A 19,534-nucleotide genomic window follows, 5' to 3' on the forward strand; every position below is an offset into this window, starting at 1 on the left:
GGGGGCACACAGTGGCTGCATTTGTCGATTGGGTTTCTGCTAATAGAGGGGTCTGAAATGACCTGCTGCATCCACTAATGTAGCCTAAAAAATTTAAAATGTGTGAACACACCCACAATGGGGCACCTACCTATCTAACCTATACAGGGTGTGTATTTTTACAGTGTGTGTGTGTACGCATGCATATACAGCATGTATGTATGTAGCCACAGAATATCTGTGTCTCTAGGCCCCGCATATGATTCTCGCCCCAGGCCCCGCAAACTGTAAGGCCGCCTCTGGCATACATCCTCGGGTGCTAAGGGAATTCAGGCACCAGGCCCGGATGGCATACATCCTCGGGTGCTAAGGGAATTCAGGCACCAGGCCCGGATGGCATACATCCTCGGGTGCTAAGGGAATTCAGGCACCAGGCCCAGATGGCATACATCCTCGGGTGCTAAGGGAATTCAGGCACCAGGCCCAGATGGCATACATCCTCGGGTGCTAAGGGAATTCAGGCACCAGGCCCGGATGGCATACATCCTCGGGTGCTAAGAGAATTCAGGCACCAGGCCCGGATGGCATACATCCTCGGGTGCTAAGGTATTCAGGCACCAGGCCCGATGGCGTACATCCTCGGGTGCTAAGGGAATTCAGGCACCTGGCCCGCATGGCATACATCCTCGGGTGCTAAGGAAATTCAGGCACCAGGCCCGCATGGCATACATCCTCGGGTGCTAAGGAAATTCAGGCACCAGGCCCGATGGCGTACATTCTCGGGTGCTAAGGGAATTCAGGCACCAGGCCCGATGGCGTACATTCTCGGGTGCTAAGGGAATTCAGGCACCAGGCCTGATGGCATACATCCTCGGGTGCTAAGGGAATTCAGGCACCAGGCCCGATGGCGTACATCCTCAGGTGCTAAGGGAATTCAGGCACCTGGCCTGGATGGCGTACATCCTCGGGTGCTAAGGGAATTCAGGCACCTGGCCCGCATGGCATACATCCTCGGGTGCTAAGGGAATTCAGGCACCAGGCCCGATGGCGTACATTCTCGGGTGCTAAGGGAATTCAGGCACCAGGCCCGATGGCGTACATCCTCGGGCACTAAGGGAATTCAGGCACCAGGCCCGATGGCGTACATCCTCGGGTGCTAAGGGAATTCAGGCACCAGGCCCGATGGCGTACATCCTCGGGTGCTAAGGGAATTCAGGCACCAGGCCCGATGGCGTACATCCTCGGGTGCTAAGGGAATTCAGGCACCAGGCCCGATGGCGTACATCCTCGGGTGCTAAGGGAATTCAGGCACCAGGCCCGATGGCGTACATCCTTGGGTGCTAAGGGAATTCAGGCACCTGGCCTGGATGGCATACATCCTCGGGTGCTAAGGGAATTCAGGCACCTGGCCCGGATGGCATACATCCTCGGGTGCTAAGGGAATTCAGTTTAGTTTTAGTTATCCATAAAACCCTATATCTTATCTTTTGTGAGTCTCTATTAAGTGGGATATCTTCAGGACATGCCATACAGCCCACATTTTCCCATTATTTTAGAAGGCAAAAAAAATCAGATCCAATAAGTCACAGACCTGTAAGCTTCACTTCAGTTGTGTGCAAACTATTTGAGGGGTTCTTAAAGTGTACCTGTAAGAAAAAGTGTACCTGTAAGAAAAAGTGCCCCTGGGGTAGTCACCCTGGGAAGATGAAGCCTCTGGATCCTAATGAGGCTTCCTCTGGCCTCCGCAGGAGAGGATAAAGCTCTGGGACCCTCGAAGATACCCTTGTCAGTCAGCGTGCTTGCAGGCGCATTAGCTGCTTTGGTTCAGGCAGAAATAGCCGAGCCTGATCGGATAAGCTCTACTGTGCAGGCATCTCGCGCCTGTGCTGTAGAGCAGACCTGATCGGCTATTTCTGCCTGAGCAGGAAGCCACTAGTACGCCTGCTCCTCACACCTGTGCTGTAGAGCAGACCTGATCAGCTATTTCTGCCTGAGCATGAGCAGGAAGCCACTAGTACGCCTGCTCCTCACGCCTGTGCTGTAGAGCAGACCTGATCAGCTATTTCTGCCTGAGCATGAGCAGGAAGCCACTAGTACGCCTGCTCCCCACGCCTGTGCTGTAGAGCAGACCTGATCAGCTATTTCTGCCTGAGCATGAGCATGAAGCCAGTAGTATGGTTGCTCCTCACACCTGTGCTGTAGAGCAGACCTGATCAGCTATTTCTGCCTGAGCATGAGCAGAAAGCCACTAGTATGGCTGCTCCTCACGCCTGTGCTGTAGAGCAGACCTGATCGGCTATTTCTGCCTGAGCAGGAAGCCACTAGTACGTCTGCTCCTCACACCTGTGCTGTAGAGCAGACCTGATCAGCTATTTCTGCCTGAGCATGAGCAGAAAGCCACTAGTATGGCTGCTCCTCACGCCTGTGCTGTAGAGCAGACCTTACCAGCTATTTCTGCCTGAGCATGAGCAGGAAGCCACTAGTACGTCTGCTCCTCACGCCTGTGCTGTAGAGCAGACCTGATCAGCTATTTCTGCCTGAGCATGAGCATGAAGCCAGTAGTATGGTTGCTCCTCACACCTGTGCTGTAGAGCAGACCTGATCAGCTATTTCTGCCTGAGCATGAGCAGGAAGCCACTAGTACGCCTACTCCTCACACCTGCGCTGTAGAGCAGACCTGATCAGCTATTTCTGCCTGAGCATGAGCAGGAAGCCACTAGTACGTCTGCTCCTCACGCCTGTGCAGTAGAGCAGACCTGATCGGCTATTTCTGCCTGAGCAGGAAGCCACTAGTACGTCTGCTCCTCACACCTGTGCTGTAGAGCAGACCTGATCGGCTATTTCTGCCTGAGCATAAGCAGAAAGCCACTAGTATGGCTGCTCCTCACGCCTGTGCTGTAGAGCAGACCTGATCAGCTATTTCTGCCTGAGCATGAGCAGGAAGCCACTAGTACGTCTGCTCCTCACACCTGTGCTGTAGACCAGACCTGATCGGCTATTTCTGCCTGAGCATAAGCAGAAAGCCACTAGTATGGCTGCTCCTCACGCCTGTGCTGTAGAGCAGACCTGATCAGCTATTTCTGCCTGAGCATGAGCAGGAAGCCACTAGTACGTCTGCTCCTCACGCCTGTGCTGTAGAGCAGACCTGATCAGCTATTTCTGCCTGAGCATGAGCAGGAAGCCACTAGTACGTCTGCTCCTCACGCCTGTGCTGTAGAGCAGACCTGATCGGCTATTTCTGCCTGAGCATGAGCAGGAAGCCACTAGTACGTCTGCTCCTCACGCCTGTGCTGTAGAGCAGGCCTGATCGGCTACTTCTGCCTGAGCAGGAAGCCACTAGTACGGCTACACCTCACACCTGTGCTGTAGAGCAGGCCTGATCGGCTATTTCTGCCTGAGCAGGAAGCCACTAGCACGCCTGCTCCTCACACCTCACACCTGTGCTGTAGAGCAGGCCTGATCGGCTATTTCTGCCTGAGCAGGAAGCCACTAGTACGCCTGCTCCTCACGCCTGTGCTGTAGAGCAGACCTTATCGGCTATTTCTGCCTGAGCAGGAAGCCACTAGTGCGCCTGCTCCTCACACCTCACACCTGTGCTGTAGAGCAGGCCTGATCGGCTATTTCTGCCTGAGCAGGAAGCCACTAGTACGCCTGCTCCTCACGCCTGTGCTGTAGAGCAGACCTTATCGGCTATTTCTGCCTGAGCAGGAAGCCACTAGTATGCCTGCTCCTCACACCTCTGCTGTAGAGCAGACCTGATCAGCTATTTCTGCCTGAGCATTAGCAGGAAGCCACTAGTACGCCTGCTCCTCACGCCTGTGCTGTAGAGCAGGCCTGATCGGCTATTTCTGCCTGAGCAGGAAGCCACTAGTACGCCTGCTCCTCACACTCACGCCTGTGCTGTAGAGCAGACCTGATCGGCTATTTCTGCCTGAGCATGAGCAGGAAGCCACTAGTACGGCTGCTCTTCCCACCTGTGCTGTAGAGCAGACCTGATCGGCCATTTCTGCCTGAGCAGGAAGCCACTAGTATGCCTGCTCCTCACACCTGTGCTGTAGAGCAGGCCTGATCGGCTATTTCTGCCTGAGCATGAAGCCACTAGTATGGCTGCTCCTCACGCCTGTGCTGTAGAGCAGACCTGATCGGCTATTTCTGCCTGAGCATGAGCAGGAAGCCACTAGTACGCCTGCTCCTCACACCTCACACCTGTGCTGTAGAGCAGACCTGATCGGCTATTTCTGCCTGAACATGAGCAGGAAGCCACTAGTACGCCTGCTCCTCACACCTCACACCTGTGCTGTAGAGCAGACCTGATCGGCTATTTCTGCCTGAGCAGGAAGCCACTAGTATGGCTGCTCCTCACACCTATGCTGTAGAGCAGACCTGATCGGCTATTTCTGCCTGAGCAGGAAGCCACTAGTACGCCTGCTCCTCACACCTCACACCTGTGCTGTAGAGCAGACCTGATCGGCTATTTCTGCCTGAGCATTAGCAGGAAGCCACTAGTACGCCTGCTCCTCACACCTGTGCTGTAGAGCAGGCCTGATCGGCTATTTCTGCCTGAGCAGGAAGCCACTAGTACGCCTGCTCCTCACACCTCACACCTGTGCTGTAGAGCAGACCTGATCGGCTATTTCTGCCTGAGCAGGAAGCCACTAGTACGCCTGCTCCTCACACCTGTGCTGTAGAGCAGACCTGATCGGCTATTTCTGCCTGAGCATGAAGCCACTAGTACGTCTGCTCCTCACACCTCACACCTGTGCTGTAGAGCAGGCCTGATCGGCTATTTCTGCCTGAGCAGGAAGCCACTAGTACACCTGCTCCTCACACCTGTGCTGTAGAGCAGACCTGATCGGCTATTTCTGCCTGAGCAGGAAGCCACTAGTATGGCTGCTCCTCACACCTGTGCTGTAGAGCAGACCTGATCGGCTATTTCTGCCTGAGCAGGAAGCCACTAGTACGCCTGCTCCTCACACCTCACACCTGTGCTGTAGAGCAGACCTGATCGGCTATTTCTGCCTGAGCAGGAAGCCACTAGTACGCCTGCTCCTCACACCTATGCTGTAGAGCAGGCCTGATCGGCTATTTCTGCCTGAGCAGGAAGCCACTAGTACGGCTGCTCCTCACGCCTGTGCTGTAGAGCAGACCTGATCGGCTATTTCTGCCTGAGCAGGAAGCCACTAGTACGCCTGCTCCTCACACCTGTGCTGTAGAGCAGGCCTGATCGGCTATTTCTGCCTGAGCATGAGCAGGAAGCCACTAGTATGGCTGCTCCTCACACCTCACACCTATGCTGTAGAGCAGACCTGATCGGCTATTTCTGCCTGAGCAGGAAGCCACTAGTACGCCTGCTCCTCACACCTCACACCTGTGCTGTAGAGCAGACCTGATCGGCTATTTCTGCCTGAGCATTAGCAGGAAGCCACTAGTACGCCTGCTCCTCACACCTGTGCTGTAGAGCAGGCCTGATCGGCTATTTCTGCCTGAGCAGGAAGCCACTAGTACGCCTGCTCCTCACACCTCACACCTGTGCTGTAGAGCAGACCTGATCGGCTATTTCTGCCTGAGCAGGAAGCCACTAGTACGCCTGCTCCTCACACCTGTGCTGTAGAGCAGACCTGATCGGCTATTTCTGCCTGAGCATGAAGCCACTAGTACGTCTGCTCCTCACACCTCACACCTGTGCTGTAGAGCAGGCCTGATCGGCTATTTCTGCCTGAGCAGGAAGCCACTAGTACACCTGCTCCTCACACCTCACACCTGTGCTGTAGAGCAGACCTGATCGGCTATTTCTGCCTGAGCAGGAAGCCACTAGTATGGCTGCTCCTCACACCTGTGCTGTAGAGCAGACCTGATCGGCTATTTCTGCCTGAGCAGGAAGCCACTAGTACGCCTGCTCCTCACACCTCACACCTGTGCTGTAGAGCAGACCTGATCGGCTATTTCTGCCTGAGCAGGAAGCCACTAGTACGCCTGCTCCTCACACCTATGCTGTAGAGCAGGCCTGATCGGCTATTTCTGCCTGAGCAGGAAGCCACTAGTACGGCTGCTCCTCACGCCTGTGCTGTAGAGCAGACCTGATCGGCTATTTCTGCCTGAGCAGGAAGCCACTAGTACGCCTGCTCCTCACACCTGTGCTGTAGAGCAGGCCTGATCGGCTATTTCTGCCTGAGCATGAGCAGGAAGCCACTAGTATGGCTGCTCCTCACACCTCACGCCTGTGCTGTAGAGCAGACCTGATCGGCTATTTCTGCCTGAGCATGAGCAGGAAGCCACTAGTACGCCTGCTCCTCACGCCTGTGCTGTAGAGCAGACCTGATCGGCTATTTCTGCCTGAGCATGAGCAGGAAGCCACTAGTATGGCTGCTCCTCACACCTGTGCTGTAGAGCAGACCTGATCGGCTATTTCTGCCTGAGCAGGAAGCCACTAGTACGCCTGCTCCTCACACCTCACGCCTGTGCTGTAGAGCAGACCTGATCGGCTATTTCTGCCTGAGCAGGAAGCCACTAGTACACCTGCTCCTCACACCTCACGCCTGTGCTGTAGAGCAGACCTGATCGGCTATTTCTGCCTGAGCAGGAAGCCACTAGTACACCTGCTCCTCACACCTCACGCCTGTGCTGTAGAGCAGACCTGATCGGCTATTTCTGCCTGAGCAGGAAGCCACTAGTACGTCTGCTCCTCACACCTGTGCTGTAGAGCAGGCCTGATCGGCTATTTCTGCCTGAGCAGGAAGCCACTAGTACGTCTGCTCCTCACACCTGTGCTGTAGAGCAGTCCTGATCGGCTATTTCTGCCTGAGCAGGAAGCCACTAGTACGCCTGCTCCTCACACCTCACGCCTGTGCTGTAGAGCAGACCTGATCGGCTATTTCTGCCTGAGCAGGAAGCCACTAGTATGGCTGCTCCTCACACCTCACGCCTGTGCTGTAGAGCAGACCTGATCAGCTATTTCTGCCTGAGCATGAGCAGGAAGCCACTAGTATGGCTGCTCCTCACACCTGTGCTGTAGAGCAGACCTGATCAGCTATTTCTGCCTGAGCATGAGCAGGAAGCCACTAGTAACGGCTGCTCCTCACACCTGTGCTGTAGAGCAGACCTGATCGGCTATTCCTGCCTGAGCAGGAAGCCACTAGTACGCCTGCTCCTCACACCTCACACCTGTGCTGTAGAGCAGACCTGATCGGCTATTTCTGCCTGAGCAGGAAGCCACTAGTACGCCTGCTCCTCACACCTGTGCTGTAGAGCAGACCTGATCGGCTATTTCTGCCTGAGCAGGAAGCCACTAGTACGCCTGCTCCTCACACCTGTGCTGTAGAGCAGACCTGATCGGCTATTTCTGCCTGAGCATGAGCAGGAAGCCACTAGTAACGGCTGCTCCTCACGCCTGTGCTGTAGAGCAGACCTGATCGGCTATTTCTGCCTGAGCAGGAAGCCACTAGTATGGCTGTGCGCAGCAGATAAATTCTCTGTTGTCTTGCTGTGTTGGTCGGAGTGCGCAGTGGATTGGGCTGGCAGACAGAAGGCTTTCCACACCCGAGGTAACTACCCCCCAGGGGGAATCCTTCCTTACAGATACTATACAAGACTTCATAGTAGAAAATAATCTTATTTCTCAGCATCAACATGAGTTTACTAAAGACAGGTCCTGTTTGACTAACATGCTCAGCTTTTATGAGGTAGTGAATGCTAATATGGATATTGGGAATGCTGTAGATGTGATATACTTGGACTTTGCAAAGGCCTTCAACACTGTTCCCCACAGAAGTCTGGTGTAAAAGTTGAGGATGCAAGGACTGGGGAAGAGTCTGTGTTCATGGATAGGGAACTGGCTAATGGGCAGAAAACAAAGAGTTGTGGTCAATGGATCGTACTCAAAATGGGAGACTGTTAGCAGTGGGGTCCCACAGGGGTCTGTTCTGGGTCCAGTGCTCTTCAATTTATTTATTAATGATATAGTAGATTACCTAGTAGGAAAGATTTCTGAAGGCGTCACAGTTATGTCATGTGACCTCCCAGAATCCTCCTCACCTCTCTGGTCACCTGTGTGTTATATTACTAGAGATAAGAGTGACGTCATGTGACCTCCCAGAATCCCCCTCACCTCTCCGGTCACCTGTGTGTTATATTACTAGAGATAAGAGTGATATCATGTGACCTCCCAGATCCATGTCACCTCTCCGGTCACCTGTGTTATATTACTAGAGATAAGAGTGATGTCATGTGACCTCCCAGAATCCCCCTCACCTCTCCGGTCACCTGTGTGTTATATTACTAGAGATAAGAGTGAGGTCATGTGACCTCCCAGAATCCCCCTCACCTCTCCGGTCACCTGTGTGTTATATTACTAGAGATAAGAGTGACGTCATGTGACCTCCCAGAATCCCCCTCACCTCTCCGGTCACCTGTGTGTTATATTAGTAGAGATAAGAGTGATATCATGTGACCTCCCAGATCCATGTCACCTCTCCGGTCACCTGTGTTATATTACTAGAGATAAGAGTGATGTTATGTGACCTCCCAGAATCCCCCTCACCTCTCCAGTCACCTGTGTGTTATATTACTAGAGATAAGAGTGACGTCATGTGACCTCCCAGAATCCTCCTCACCTCTCCGGTCACCTGTGTGTTATATTACTAGAGATAAGAGTGATGTCATGTGACCTCCCAGAATCCTCCTCACCTCTCCAGTCACCTGTGTGTTATATTACTAGAGATAAGAGTGATGTCATGTGACCTCCCAGAATCCCCCTCACCTCTCCGGTCACCTGTGTGTTATATTACTAGAGAGAAGAGTGATGTCATGTGACCTCCCAGAATCCTCCTCACCTCTCCGGTCACCTGTGTGTTATATTACTAGAGATAAGAGTGATGTCATGTGACCTCCCAGAATCCCCCTCACCTCTCCTGTCACCTGTGTGTGATATTACTAGAGAGAAGAGTGATGTCATGTGACCTCCCAGAATCCCCCTCACCTCTCCGGTCACCGGTGTGTTATGTTACTAGAGATAAGAGTGACGTCATGTGACCACCCAGAATCCCCCTCACCTCTCCGGTCACCTGTGTTATATTACTAGAGATAAGAGTGATGTCATGTGACCTCCCAGAATCCTCCTCACCTCTCCGGTCCCCTGTGTGTTATATTACTAGAGATAAGAGTGATGTTATGTGACCTCCCAGAATCCCCCTCACCTCTCCGGTCAGCAGGTAGATGATCTCCAGGGTAATGTTGAGTATCCTTTGGGTGGTCTCATTGCGTTCCTCCATCTTTGTACAAGGCTTGGCAGTATCTCTGCAGTAGACAGATGCGACCTAAACATGTATTATTCAACAATACAAAGGTATAAACAGTTACAGGACAACTATCAGTGAAGATGACAGTATCAGGTGTAATAAGGAGGGGTCTATAACTAATGAAACTAAGAGAAATGACATCTGAAAATGAGTATGTAGTCACAAAACTTTACCCTCAAAGAAGAGAGCAGACAGAACAACGACACCATGTTACCCTCAGGGCCCTTTCACACCGGCGAGGTGGTATTTTTACCGCAGCCCACCGCCAGGCAATGAAAGTCTATGGAGACTGTCATACTGCCATGTTAAACGCAATGGAAGTCATGTTTTCACCACACCGCTAACGCTGGTCCAGAACTACGTTCCCACATGTCTTCTCCCGGACTTGTGGCAATCTGCGTCAGCCTGGAAGTCGTGTTAGTCTATGACAACGCGGGGATTTTTAAAAAAAACGACCAACGCCATGTTGCAGCGTGCATGCGCGAAAGTGGAATTTCACAATACGCTCCCATGCACTTCCGCATTCCCCGACGCAGGAGACTGCAAGTGCATGTCACTTCCTGCGTGGCCCAATGCCCAATGGGGAATACTGCATAGTAATGCGGTATTCTCTGAAGGCCTGTATGTAGCGGTGCGGTGGAAGCGACGCACTGCATCACTGCCGCCAGTTCATAGTGTGAAACCGGCCTAAACGTAGAGAGCCGACAGAACAACAGCAAAACTTTATCCTCAACGTAGAGAGCCGTCAGAACAACAACAACAAAACTTTATCCTCAATGTAGAGAGCCGACAGAACAACAGCAAAACTGTATCCTCAACGTAGAGAGCTGACAGAACAACAGCAAAACTTTATCCTCAACCTAGAGAGCCGACAGAACAACAACAAAACTTTATCCTCAACGTAGAGAGCCGACAGAACAGCAAAACTTTATCCTCAACGTAGAGAGCCGACAGAACAACAACAACAACAACACTTTATCCTCAACGTAGAGAGCCGACAGAACAACAGCAAAACTGTATCCTCAACGTAGAGAGCCGAAAGAACAACAGCAAAACTGTATCCTCAACGTAGAGAGCCGACAGAACAACAGCAAAACTGTATCCTCAACGTAGAGAGCCGACAGAACAACAGCAAAACGTTATCCTCAACGTAGAGAGCCGACAGAACAACAGCAAAACTGTATCCTTAACGTAGAGAGCCGACAGAACAGCAAAACTTTATCCTTAACGTAGAGAGCCGACAGAACAACAGCAAAACTTTCTCCTCAACGTAGAGAGCCGACAGAACAACAACAAAACTTTATCCTCAATGTAGAGAGCCGACAGAACAACAACAACAACACTTTATCCTCAACGTAGAGAGCCGACAGAACAACAGCAAAACTGTATCCTCAACGTAGAGAGCCGACAGAACAACAGCAACAAAACTTTATCCTCAACGTAGAGAGCCGACAGAACAACAACAACAACACTTTATCCTCAACGTAGAGAGCCGACAGAACAACAGCAAAACTGTATCCTCAACGTAGAGAGCCGACAGAACAACAGCAACAAAACTTTATCCTCAATGTAGAGAGCCGACAGAACAACAACAAAACTTTATCCTCAATGTAGAGAGCCGACAGAACAACAGCAAAACTGTATCCTCAACGTAGAGAGCCGACAGAACAACAGCAACAAAACTTTATCCTCAACGTAGAGAGCCGACAGAACAACAACAACAAAACTTTATCCTCAACGTAGAGAGCCGACAGAACAACAACAACAAAACTTTATCCTCAACGTAGAGAGCCGACAGAACAACAACAACAGCAAAACTTTATCCTCAACGTAGAGAGCCGACAGAACAACAACAACAGCAAAACTTTATCCTCAACGTAGAGAGCCGACAGAACAACAACAACAACAAAACTGTATCCTCAACGTAGAGAGCCGACAGAACAACAACAACAAAACTTTATCCTCAACGTAGAGAGCCGACAGAACAACAACAACACTTTATCCTCAACGTAGAGAGCCGACAGAACAGCAAAACTTTATCCTCAACGTAGAGAGCCGACAGAACAACAGCAAAACTGTATCCTCAACGTAGAGAGCCGACAGAACAACAACAACACTTTATCCTCAACGTAGAGAGCCGACAGAACAGCAAAACTTTATCCTCAACGTAGAGAGCCGACAGAACAACAACAACAACAAAACTTTATCCTCAACGTAGAGAGCCGACAGAACAACAACAACAAAACTTTATCCTCAACGTAGAGAGCCGACAGAACAACAACAACACTTTATCCTCAACGTAGAGAGCCGACAGAACAGCAAAACTTTATCCTCAACGTAGAGAGCCGACAGAACAACAGCAAAACTGTATCCTCAACGTAGAGAGCCGACAGAACAACAACAACACTTTATCCTCAACGTAGAGAGCCGACAGAACAACAACAACAACAAAACTTTATCCTCAATGTAGAGAGCCGACAGAACAACAACAACAAAACTTTATCCTCAACGTAGAGAGCCGACAGAACAACAACAACAAAACTTTATCCTCAACGTAGAGAGCCGACAGAACAACAACAACAGCAAAACTTTCTCCTCAACGTAGAGAGCCGACAGAACAACAGCAAAACTTTATCCTCAACGTAGAGAGCCGACAGAACAACAACAACAAAACTTTATCCTCAACCTAGAGAGCCGACAGAACAACAGCAACACTTTATCCTCAACGTAGAGAGCCGACAGAACAACAACAACAACAAAACTTTATCCTCAATGTAGAGAGCCGACAGAACAACAACAACAAAACTTTATCCTCAACGTAGAGAGCCGACAGAACAACAACAACAGCAAAACTTTATCCTCAACGTAGAGAGCCGACAGAACAACAACAACAGCAAAACTTTCTCCTCAACGTAGAGAGCCGACAGAACAACAGCAAAACTTTCTCCTCAACGTAGAGAGCCGACAGAACAACAACAACAAAACTTTATCCTCAACCTAGAGAGCCGACAGAACAACAGCAACACTTTATCCTCAACGTAGAGAGCTGACAGAACCACAACAACACTTTATCCTCAACGTAGAGAGCCGACAGAACAACAGCAAAACTTTATCCTCAACGTAGAGAGCCGACAGAACAACAACAACAACAACACTTTATCCTCAACGTAGAGAGCCGACAGAACAACAGCAAAACTTTATCCTCAACGTAGAGAGCTGACAGAACAACAACAACAACAACAACACTTTATCCTTAACGTAGAGAGCCGACAGAACAACAGCAACAAAACTTTCTCCTCAACAGCCTGGAAACCTTAGGGATTTAGAGATGATCTGCAAAGAGGAGTGGACCAACATTCCTCCTAAAATGTGTGCAAACTTGGTCATCAATTACAAGAAACGTTTGACCTCTGTGCTTGCAAACAAGGGTTTTTCCACTAAGTATTAAGTCTTTTATTGTTAGAGAAAAGTTATAAGAAAAACTTATTTCACTCAATGAAATGCAAATCAGTTGCTATCTTTTATTTAAGGTTATTTTTTCGATTTTCCTTTTGATGTGCTATCTGCCACTGTTAAAATAAACCTACCATTGAAATGATACTGTTCTGAGACTTTTCATTGTCATTGGACAAACTTACAAAATCAGTGAGGGGTCAAATAATTATTTCCTCCACTGTACATACATACATACATACATACATACACACACACACACGTATATATATATATATATATATATATATATATATATATATATATATATATATATATATATATATATATATATATATATATATATATATATATATATATATATATATATATATATATATATATATATATATATATACACACACACACACACACATATATATATATAGTGTGATGGCTAAGCTTGGCACTCCAGCTGTGACAACACTACAAATCCCATCACGCCTCTGCCTCCCCAGATTTATGCTTAGAGCTGTCAGAGTATTGCAATGCCTCATGGGACTTGTAGTTCCATTTGGTGACTAGACGTCCTGCTTTAGCCGGATTTGGGGTCCCCTGCCCCAGGCTGCGCTAGGTCCTGGGAAACGTCCCACTTTTAGCCGTGGTATGTCCCGGCCTTGGGACTCTGGCCACTGTTTGATTGCATAACTGGCCACGTCGTCTAATAGACGCCCTGCCAGTTAATACCCTGCATCCCCGCTCCAGCCTGCATAGTCTCCGGCAGGCAGAGCAGGGCTACGGGAAGATGGTGTCCGAAGCCCTGTCCTGGAGACTATTTGTGTCCCCAGTACAGGGCTTTGGGCGCCATCTTCCCGTAGCCTTGCTATTCCATTCAGCACGGGAGATTTCAGCAGGAGGATCGTTGAGGGAGCTGTGCGCCAGAGGCCGGCCGGGTGAGGGGACTTCTGTCAGGTGAGTAAATTCTTTTTTTTTTGCAGGTGAAATGTTGCCCACATTGCGTTTATTTCCTGCTGAAATGTTGCCCACATTGCGTTTATTTCCTGCTGAAATGTCGCCCACATTACAGTTACATAGTTATTTTGGTTGAAAAAAGACATACGTCCATCGAGTTCAACCAGTACAAAGTACAACTCCAGCCCGTCCCCCACATACCCCTGTTGATCCAGAGGAAGGCGAAAAAACCCCACAAGGCATGGTACAATTAGCCCCTAAAGGGAAAAATTCCTTCCCGACTCCAGATGGCAATCAGATAAAATCCCTGGATCAACATCATTAGGCATTACCTAGTAATTATAGCCATGGATGTCTTTCAACCAAAGGAAAGTATCTAGGCCCCCTTTAAATGCAGGTATAGAGTTTGCCATAACGACTTCCTGTGGCAATGCATTCCACATCTTAATCACTCTTACTGTAAAGAACCCTTTCCTAAATAAATGGCTAAAACGTTTTTCCTCCATGCGCAGATCATGTCCTCTAGTCCTTTGTGAAGGCCTATGGACAAAAAGCTCATCCGCCAAGCTATTATATTGCCCTCTGATGTATTTATACATGTTAATTAGATCTCCTCTAAGGCGTCTTTTCTCTAGACTAAATAAACCCAGTTTATCTAATCTTTCTTGATAAGCGAGACCTTCCATCCCACGTGTCAATTTTGTTGCTTCCGGCGAAACCGGAAGTGGCCGCCGGCGGGACTCGGAGCATCAGAGCGACTCGTTGTGGGCACAGATCAGCTGCAGGGGGCTGAGGTAAGCCCCAGGTGAGTAAAATTCAATTTATTTTGTTCACTTAAGGTTCACTTTAAGTATTTAATATTACAGTTAGAAGATTAAGACTCTTCTGCCTCTGTAATTTGCAACACAGTGTTGTTTCCTTTGTGAAGACAGAAGCAAAGAAAGCATTTAATAACTCTGCCTTACCTTGGTCATCCACCATTGAGTTCCCACCCTCATCCTTTAGGAGTCCTATACAGTCAACCTTTCTTTTTTTAGAGTTGATGTACTTGTAAAACTTTTTTGGGTTAGATTTGATATCCTTAGCGATTTGATTTTCAGCTTCGATCTTTGCCTGCCTAATTTCTTTTTTACAATTTTTATTGCACTCCTTATAATTGCTTAGTGCAGCCTCTGTCCCCTCCTGTTTTAGGACCTTATAGGCATTCTTTTTCCTCTTCATTTTATCTTTAACCTTTCTATTCATCCATAGAGGCCTTTTTTTATTCCTAGACATTTTGTTTCCATATGGGATATACATACTACAATATTGATTGAGAATACGTTTAAAAGCTTGCCATTTCCCTTCAGTGTCCTCCCCTTGTAGTACATTATCCCAGTTCACCAAACTTAGTGCCTGCCTAATTTGTTTGAACTTTGCTTTTCTAAAATTCATAGTTTTAGTGGTCCCGCTGCCCCGTGGCCTATCAGTCACCAGATCAAACGTTATCATGTTGTGATCGCTATTTCCCAAATGTTCTTGAACCTGCACATTTGATACATTATCTGGTCCATTGCGTTTATTTCCTGCTGAAATGTTGCCCACATTGCGTCTATTTTGTGCTGAAATGTTGCCCACATTGCGTTTATTTCCTGCTGAAATGTTGCCCACATTGCGTCTATTTTGTGCTGACATGTTGCCCACATTGCGTTTATTTCCTGCTGAAATGTTGCCCACATTGCGTCTATTTTGTGCTGACATGTTGCCCACATTGCGTTTATTTCCTGCTGAAATGTTGCCCACATTGCGTTTATTTTGTGCTGACATGTTGCCCACATTGCGTTTATTTTCTGGTGTCCGGGGTAACTGTTGCTGCATTTATTATTTAATGGTCATAGTTGGCTATGTTTGCTGCTTTGTGGTTATGGTATACTATTAGCATCACACAGTTTCTGCACACCCAGGGCTGTGGAGTCAGTCCAAAAATCCACCGACTCCGACTCCTCAGTTTAGGATTCCACCGACTAGATTATTTTTAATGACTATTATCTGAGAAATAGAACATTTTATCATATTTTCTATTTTAATTACAGTTACAAATTCATTAGGAGTCGGTGCATTTTTCCCCGACTCCGAATCTAGGCACCCAAAATTGCCCGACTCCACGACTCCGACTCCACAGCCCTGTGCACACCCATGATGCGAATCCTCGTTTCACCACATCATGGCGGAAACACTGCTTTCTTAGGCCTCGCTGTTACATCATTACGTTAGCTCCGCCCATACAATGCCAAGGCCATGCCCATTTTCCGACACCGCACGCCACAGGCGCCAGCCCCCAACCCCCCCCCCCCCCCCAGGTTGAACCCAGAAAAATCTGGTCACTGTAAGTTCCACCACAGCTGGAGTGCCAAGGTTAGCAATCAATGCTCTATAGTATCATTTAGATCAGCATTAATTAGCAGGAGTCATGTAAATAAAGGGGCGGAGCAACTGGGGTGACGCATTTCATGAATAAATTCACTTCCTGTGGAGACCCGCATGAATGTACCCAACAGCTTGTGGGTGTCGTCTCCTACATCAGAGAGGATAGTAGTATGTCTCCTTATAAACAAAAAAGGAACATTTATATCGCGCTTCTCTCCTGTCGGACTCAAAGCGCCAGAGCTGCAGCCACTAGGGCACGCTAGCAGTTAGCAGTGATAGGGAGACTTGCCTAAGGTCTCCTACTGAATAGGTGCAGCTTACTGAACCGGAGGAGCAGAGATTCGAACCCTGGTCTCCTGTGTCAGAGGCAGAGCCCTTACCCAGTACACCATCCAGCCACTGACAAATAAAATTAATTATGAGACTCAAAAACAAGAGACTGAAAATGAACAGAGTGACCAGAGTCAGTGAGATAATTTGGCTTCCCCAAAAGTTGGCCCTAGACTGTGATAGATATACAACTATGGAAGCAATTAGATTGTGAGCTCCTCTGAGGACAGCCAGTGACATGACTATGTACTCTGTAATGTGCTGCAGAAGATGTCAGTGCTAAATAAATACATAATAATAATATGGTAGGACATTAGACTATGACTATGGTAGGATTAGATTGTGAGCTCCTCTGAGGACAGTCAGTGACATGACTATGTACTCTGTAATGTGCTACAGGAGATGTCAGTGCTATATAAATACATAATAATAATATGGTAGGACATTAGACTATGACTATGGTAGGATTAGATTGTGAGCTCCTCTGAGGATAGTCTGTGACATGACTATGTACTCTGTAATGTGCTGCAGAAGATGTCAGTGCTATATAAATACATAATAATAATATGGTAGGACATTACACTATGACTATGGTAGGATTAGTGTGTGAGCCCCTCTGAGGACAGTCAGTGACATGACTATGTACTCTGTAATATGCTGCAGAAGATGTCAGTGCTATATAAATACATAATAATAATATGGTAGGACATTAGACTATGACTATCGTAGGATTAGAGTGTGAGCTCTGAGGACACTCAGTGACATGACTATGTACTATGTAATGTGCTGCTGGAGATGTCAGTGCTATATAAATACATAATAATAATATGGTAGGACATTAGACTATGACTATGGTAGGATTAGATTGTGAGCTCCCCTGAGGACAGTCAGTGACATGACTATGTACTCTGTAATGTGCTGCAGAAGATGGTAGTGCTATATAAATACATAATAATAATATGGTAGGACATTACACTATGACTATGGTAGGATTAGAGTGTGAGCTTCTCTGAGGGCAGTCAGTGACATGACTATGTACTCTGTAATGTGCTGCAGAAGATGTCAGTGCTATATAAATACATAATAATAATGATATGGTAGGACATTAGACTAGGACTATGGTAGGATTAGAGTGTGAGCTCCTCTGGGGACAGTCAGTGACATGACTATGTACTCTGTAATGTGCTGCAGAAGATGTCACTGCTATATAAATACATAGTAATAATATGGTAGGGCATTAGACTATGACTATGGTAGGATTAGAGTGTGAGCTCCTCTGAGGACAGGCAGTGACATGACTATGTACTCTGTAAAGTGCTGCAGGAGATGTCAGTGCTATACAGGGCTGTGGAGTCCGTCCAAAAATCCACCGACTCCGACTCCTCAGTTTAGGATTCCACCGACTCCGACTCCACGACTCCTAATTTGCATATTACAATTTTGTTGATTAAAAATATGTAACATGAAATTCGTCTAACTGCCAACGCTTAGGAATTTTACAAGACAACTGAAGTGAGAAAGATATGTAGACTAATATATTTATTCCCTTTAGACTAAAACTAGTCCTTGGTAAGAGTACTTGTAAAAGGTACAAACCGGAACAAAGAACATCTATCAGGCCCTAGGCAATGTAAGTGTGGGTGCATGTAAGAATGATGTGCAGGTACTCTGCAGGGGAATGAGGAGATTGTAAACAGACAACACCTCTGTGCTCAATGTGCACAGCATTCTCAGTGGATTCCCTGCAGCTCTGTGGAGAGTGCATATGTAGAGTATAGTACTACTGCGTAACAAAGTAAACCTGAGACAGATGAAATTAAAGTTTTATACATACCTGGGGCTTCCTCCAGCCACCTTCAGGCTAATCAGTCCCTCGCTGTCCTCCTTCGTCACCTGCATCTTCTGCTATAAGTCCAGGTACTTGAGCCAGTCTGGCGTAGTGCGCATGCACACTCCGCCGCCAGGAGCATACTACACCTGTACAGCACTATTGCGCAGGTGCAGAATGTTCCTGGCTGTGGGAGCGGCATGCGGCCGGACAGCGCTGACTGGCTGAATTACCAGGACTCATAGCAGAAGATCCGGGTGGTGGAGAACAGCGAGGGACTGATTAGCCTGAAGGGGGCTGGAGGAAGCCCCAGGTATGTATAAAACTTTACTTTTCATCAGTCTCAGTTACCCTTTAAAGGGAACCAGAGAGGATGCAATATACATACCTGGGGCTTCCTCCAGCCCCATACGCACGGATCGCTCCCACGTCGCACTCCTCCGCTGCCTGCATCAGCCGCCACCGGGTCCCGTCATTGCCGCGAGTCGGCAAGTCGGCCGGCGGACGCGGCCAATTCTCCGCATCACAGGGTACTCTCCCCATACAGATACGCATGTGGCTGTTAACTGCGCAGCCGCATGCGTACATGTATGGAGGGAGCCCCTGTGATGCGGACAATTGGCCGCGTCCGCCGGAAGTGACGGGTCCGGTACCGGCGGATCCAGGAAGCTGAGGATGGCGGCGTGGGAGCGATTCAGGCTTATGGGGCTGGAAGAAGCCCCCGGTATGTATAAAATCTGTTTCTTTTTTCACCCCCCGTTCCTCTCTGGTTCCCTTTAATTTGTAGTCACCAAACCAAATTTTAATAACATATCACATTATTTGATTTCATCAGCAAAGAGAGTGCATACATTTGCATAAATCAGCATCAATGCAGAATTATTTCCATCTCGTTGACCATCTCTATTAGTGACACAGCTACACATCAGGCTTTATTCTTACAGCATAGATGTTATTTAGTATATATAAGAGATTCTTGTGTACACATCATATATACAGTCACAATCAGTTGTGTATATCTGACCTTAAAAATACAGGGACTGCTTTATTGAAGCAGCACAAGTAACTAATTTTGATTGGTTTATTTCATTTTTGTGGACTAAGCACAGCTATTACTGTATATATACATTATTTTTAATGACTATTATCTGAGAAATAGAACATTTTATCATATTTTCTATTTTAATTACAGTTACAAATTCATTAGGAGTCGGAGTCGGTGCATTTTTTCCTGACTCCGACTCCAGGCACCCAAAATTGCCCGACTCCACGACACCCGACTCCGACTCCACAG

At 48.0% G+C, this 19,534-nt stretch overlaps 1 protein-coding gene across 2 annotated transcripts in view; it reads right to left on the reverse strand.

Moving 5' to 3' along the window:
* The window catches only part of LOC137535633 (oocyte zinc finger protein XlCOF7.1-like), an 87,644-nt gene that overhangs the window by 65,854 nt on the left and 2,256 nt on the right, over positions 1-19,534 (reverse strand). Inside the window, exon 2 of one of the 2 annotated variants that reach the window (XM_068257492.1) lies at positions 9,171-9,270. In XM_068257492.1, coding sequence (XP_068113593.1) covers positions 9,171-9,245 — 75 coding nt within the window. In that variant the 5' untranslated portion in view covers positions 9,246-9,270. Of the gene's footprint in view, positions 1-9,170; positions 9,291-19,534 lie in introns of both variants that reach the window. The other variant, XM_068257491.1, reaches the window with a different exon arrangement.

This window comes from Hyperolius riggenbachi, chromosome 10, assembly GCF_040937935.1.
Source record: "Hyperolius riggenbachi isolate aHypRig1 chromosome 10, aHypRig1.pri, whole genome shotgun sequence".
Lineage (NCBI taxonomy): Eukaryota > Metazoa > Chordata > Amphibia > Anura > Hyperoliidae > Hyperolius > Hyperolius riggenbachi.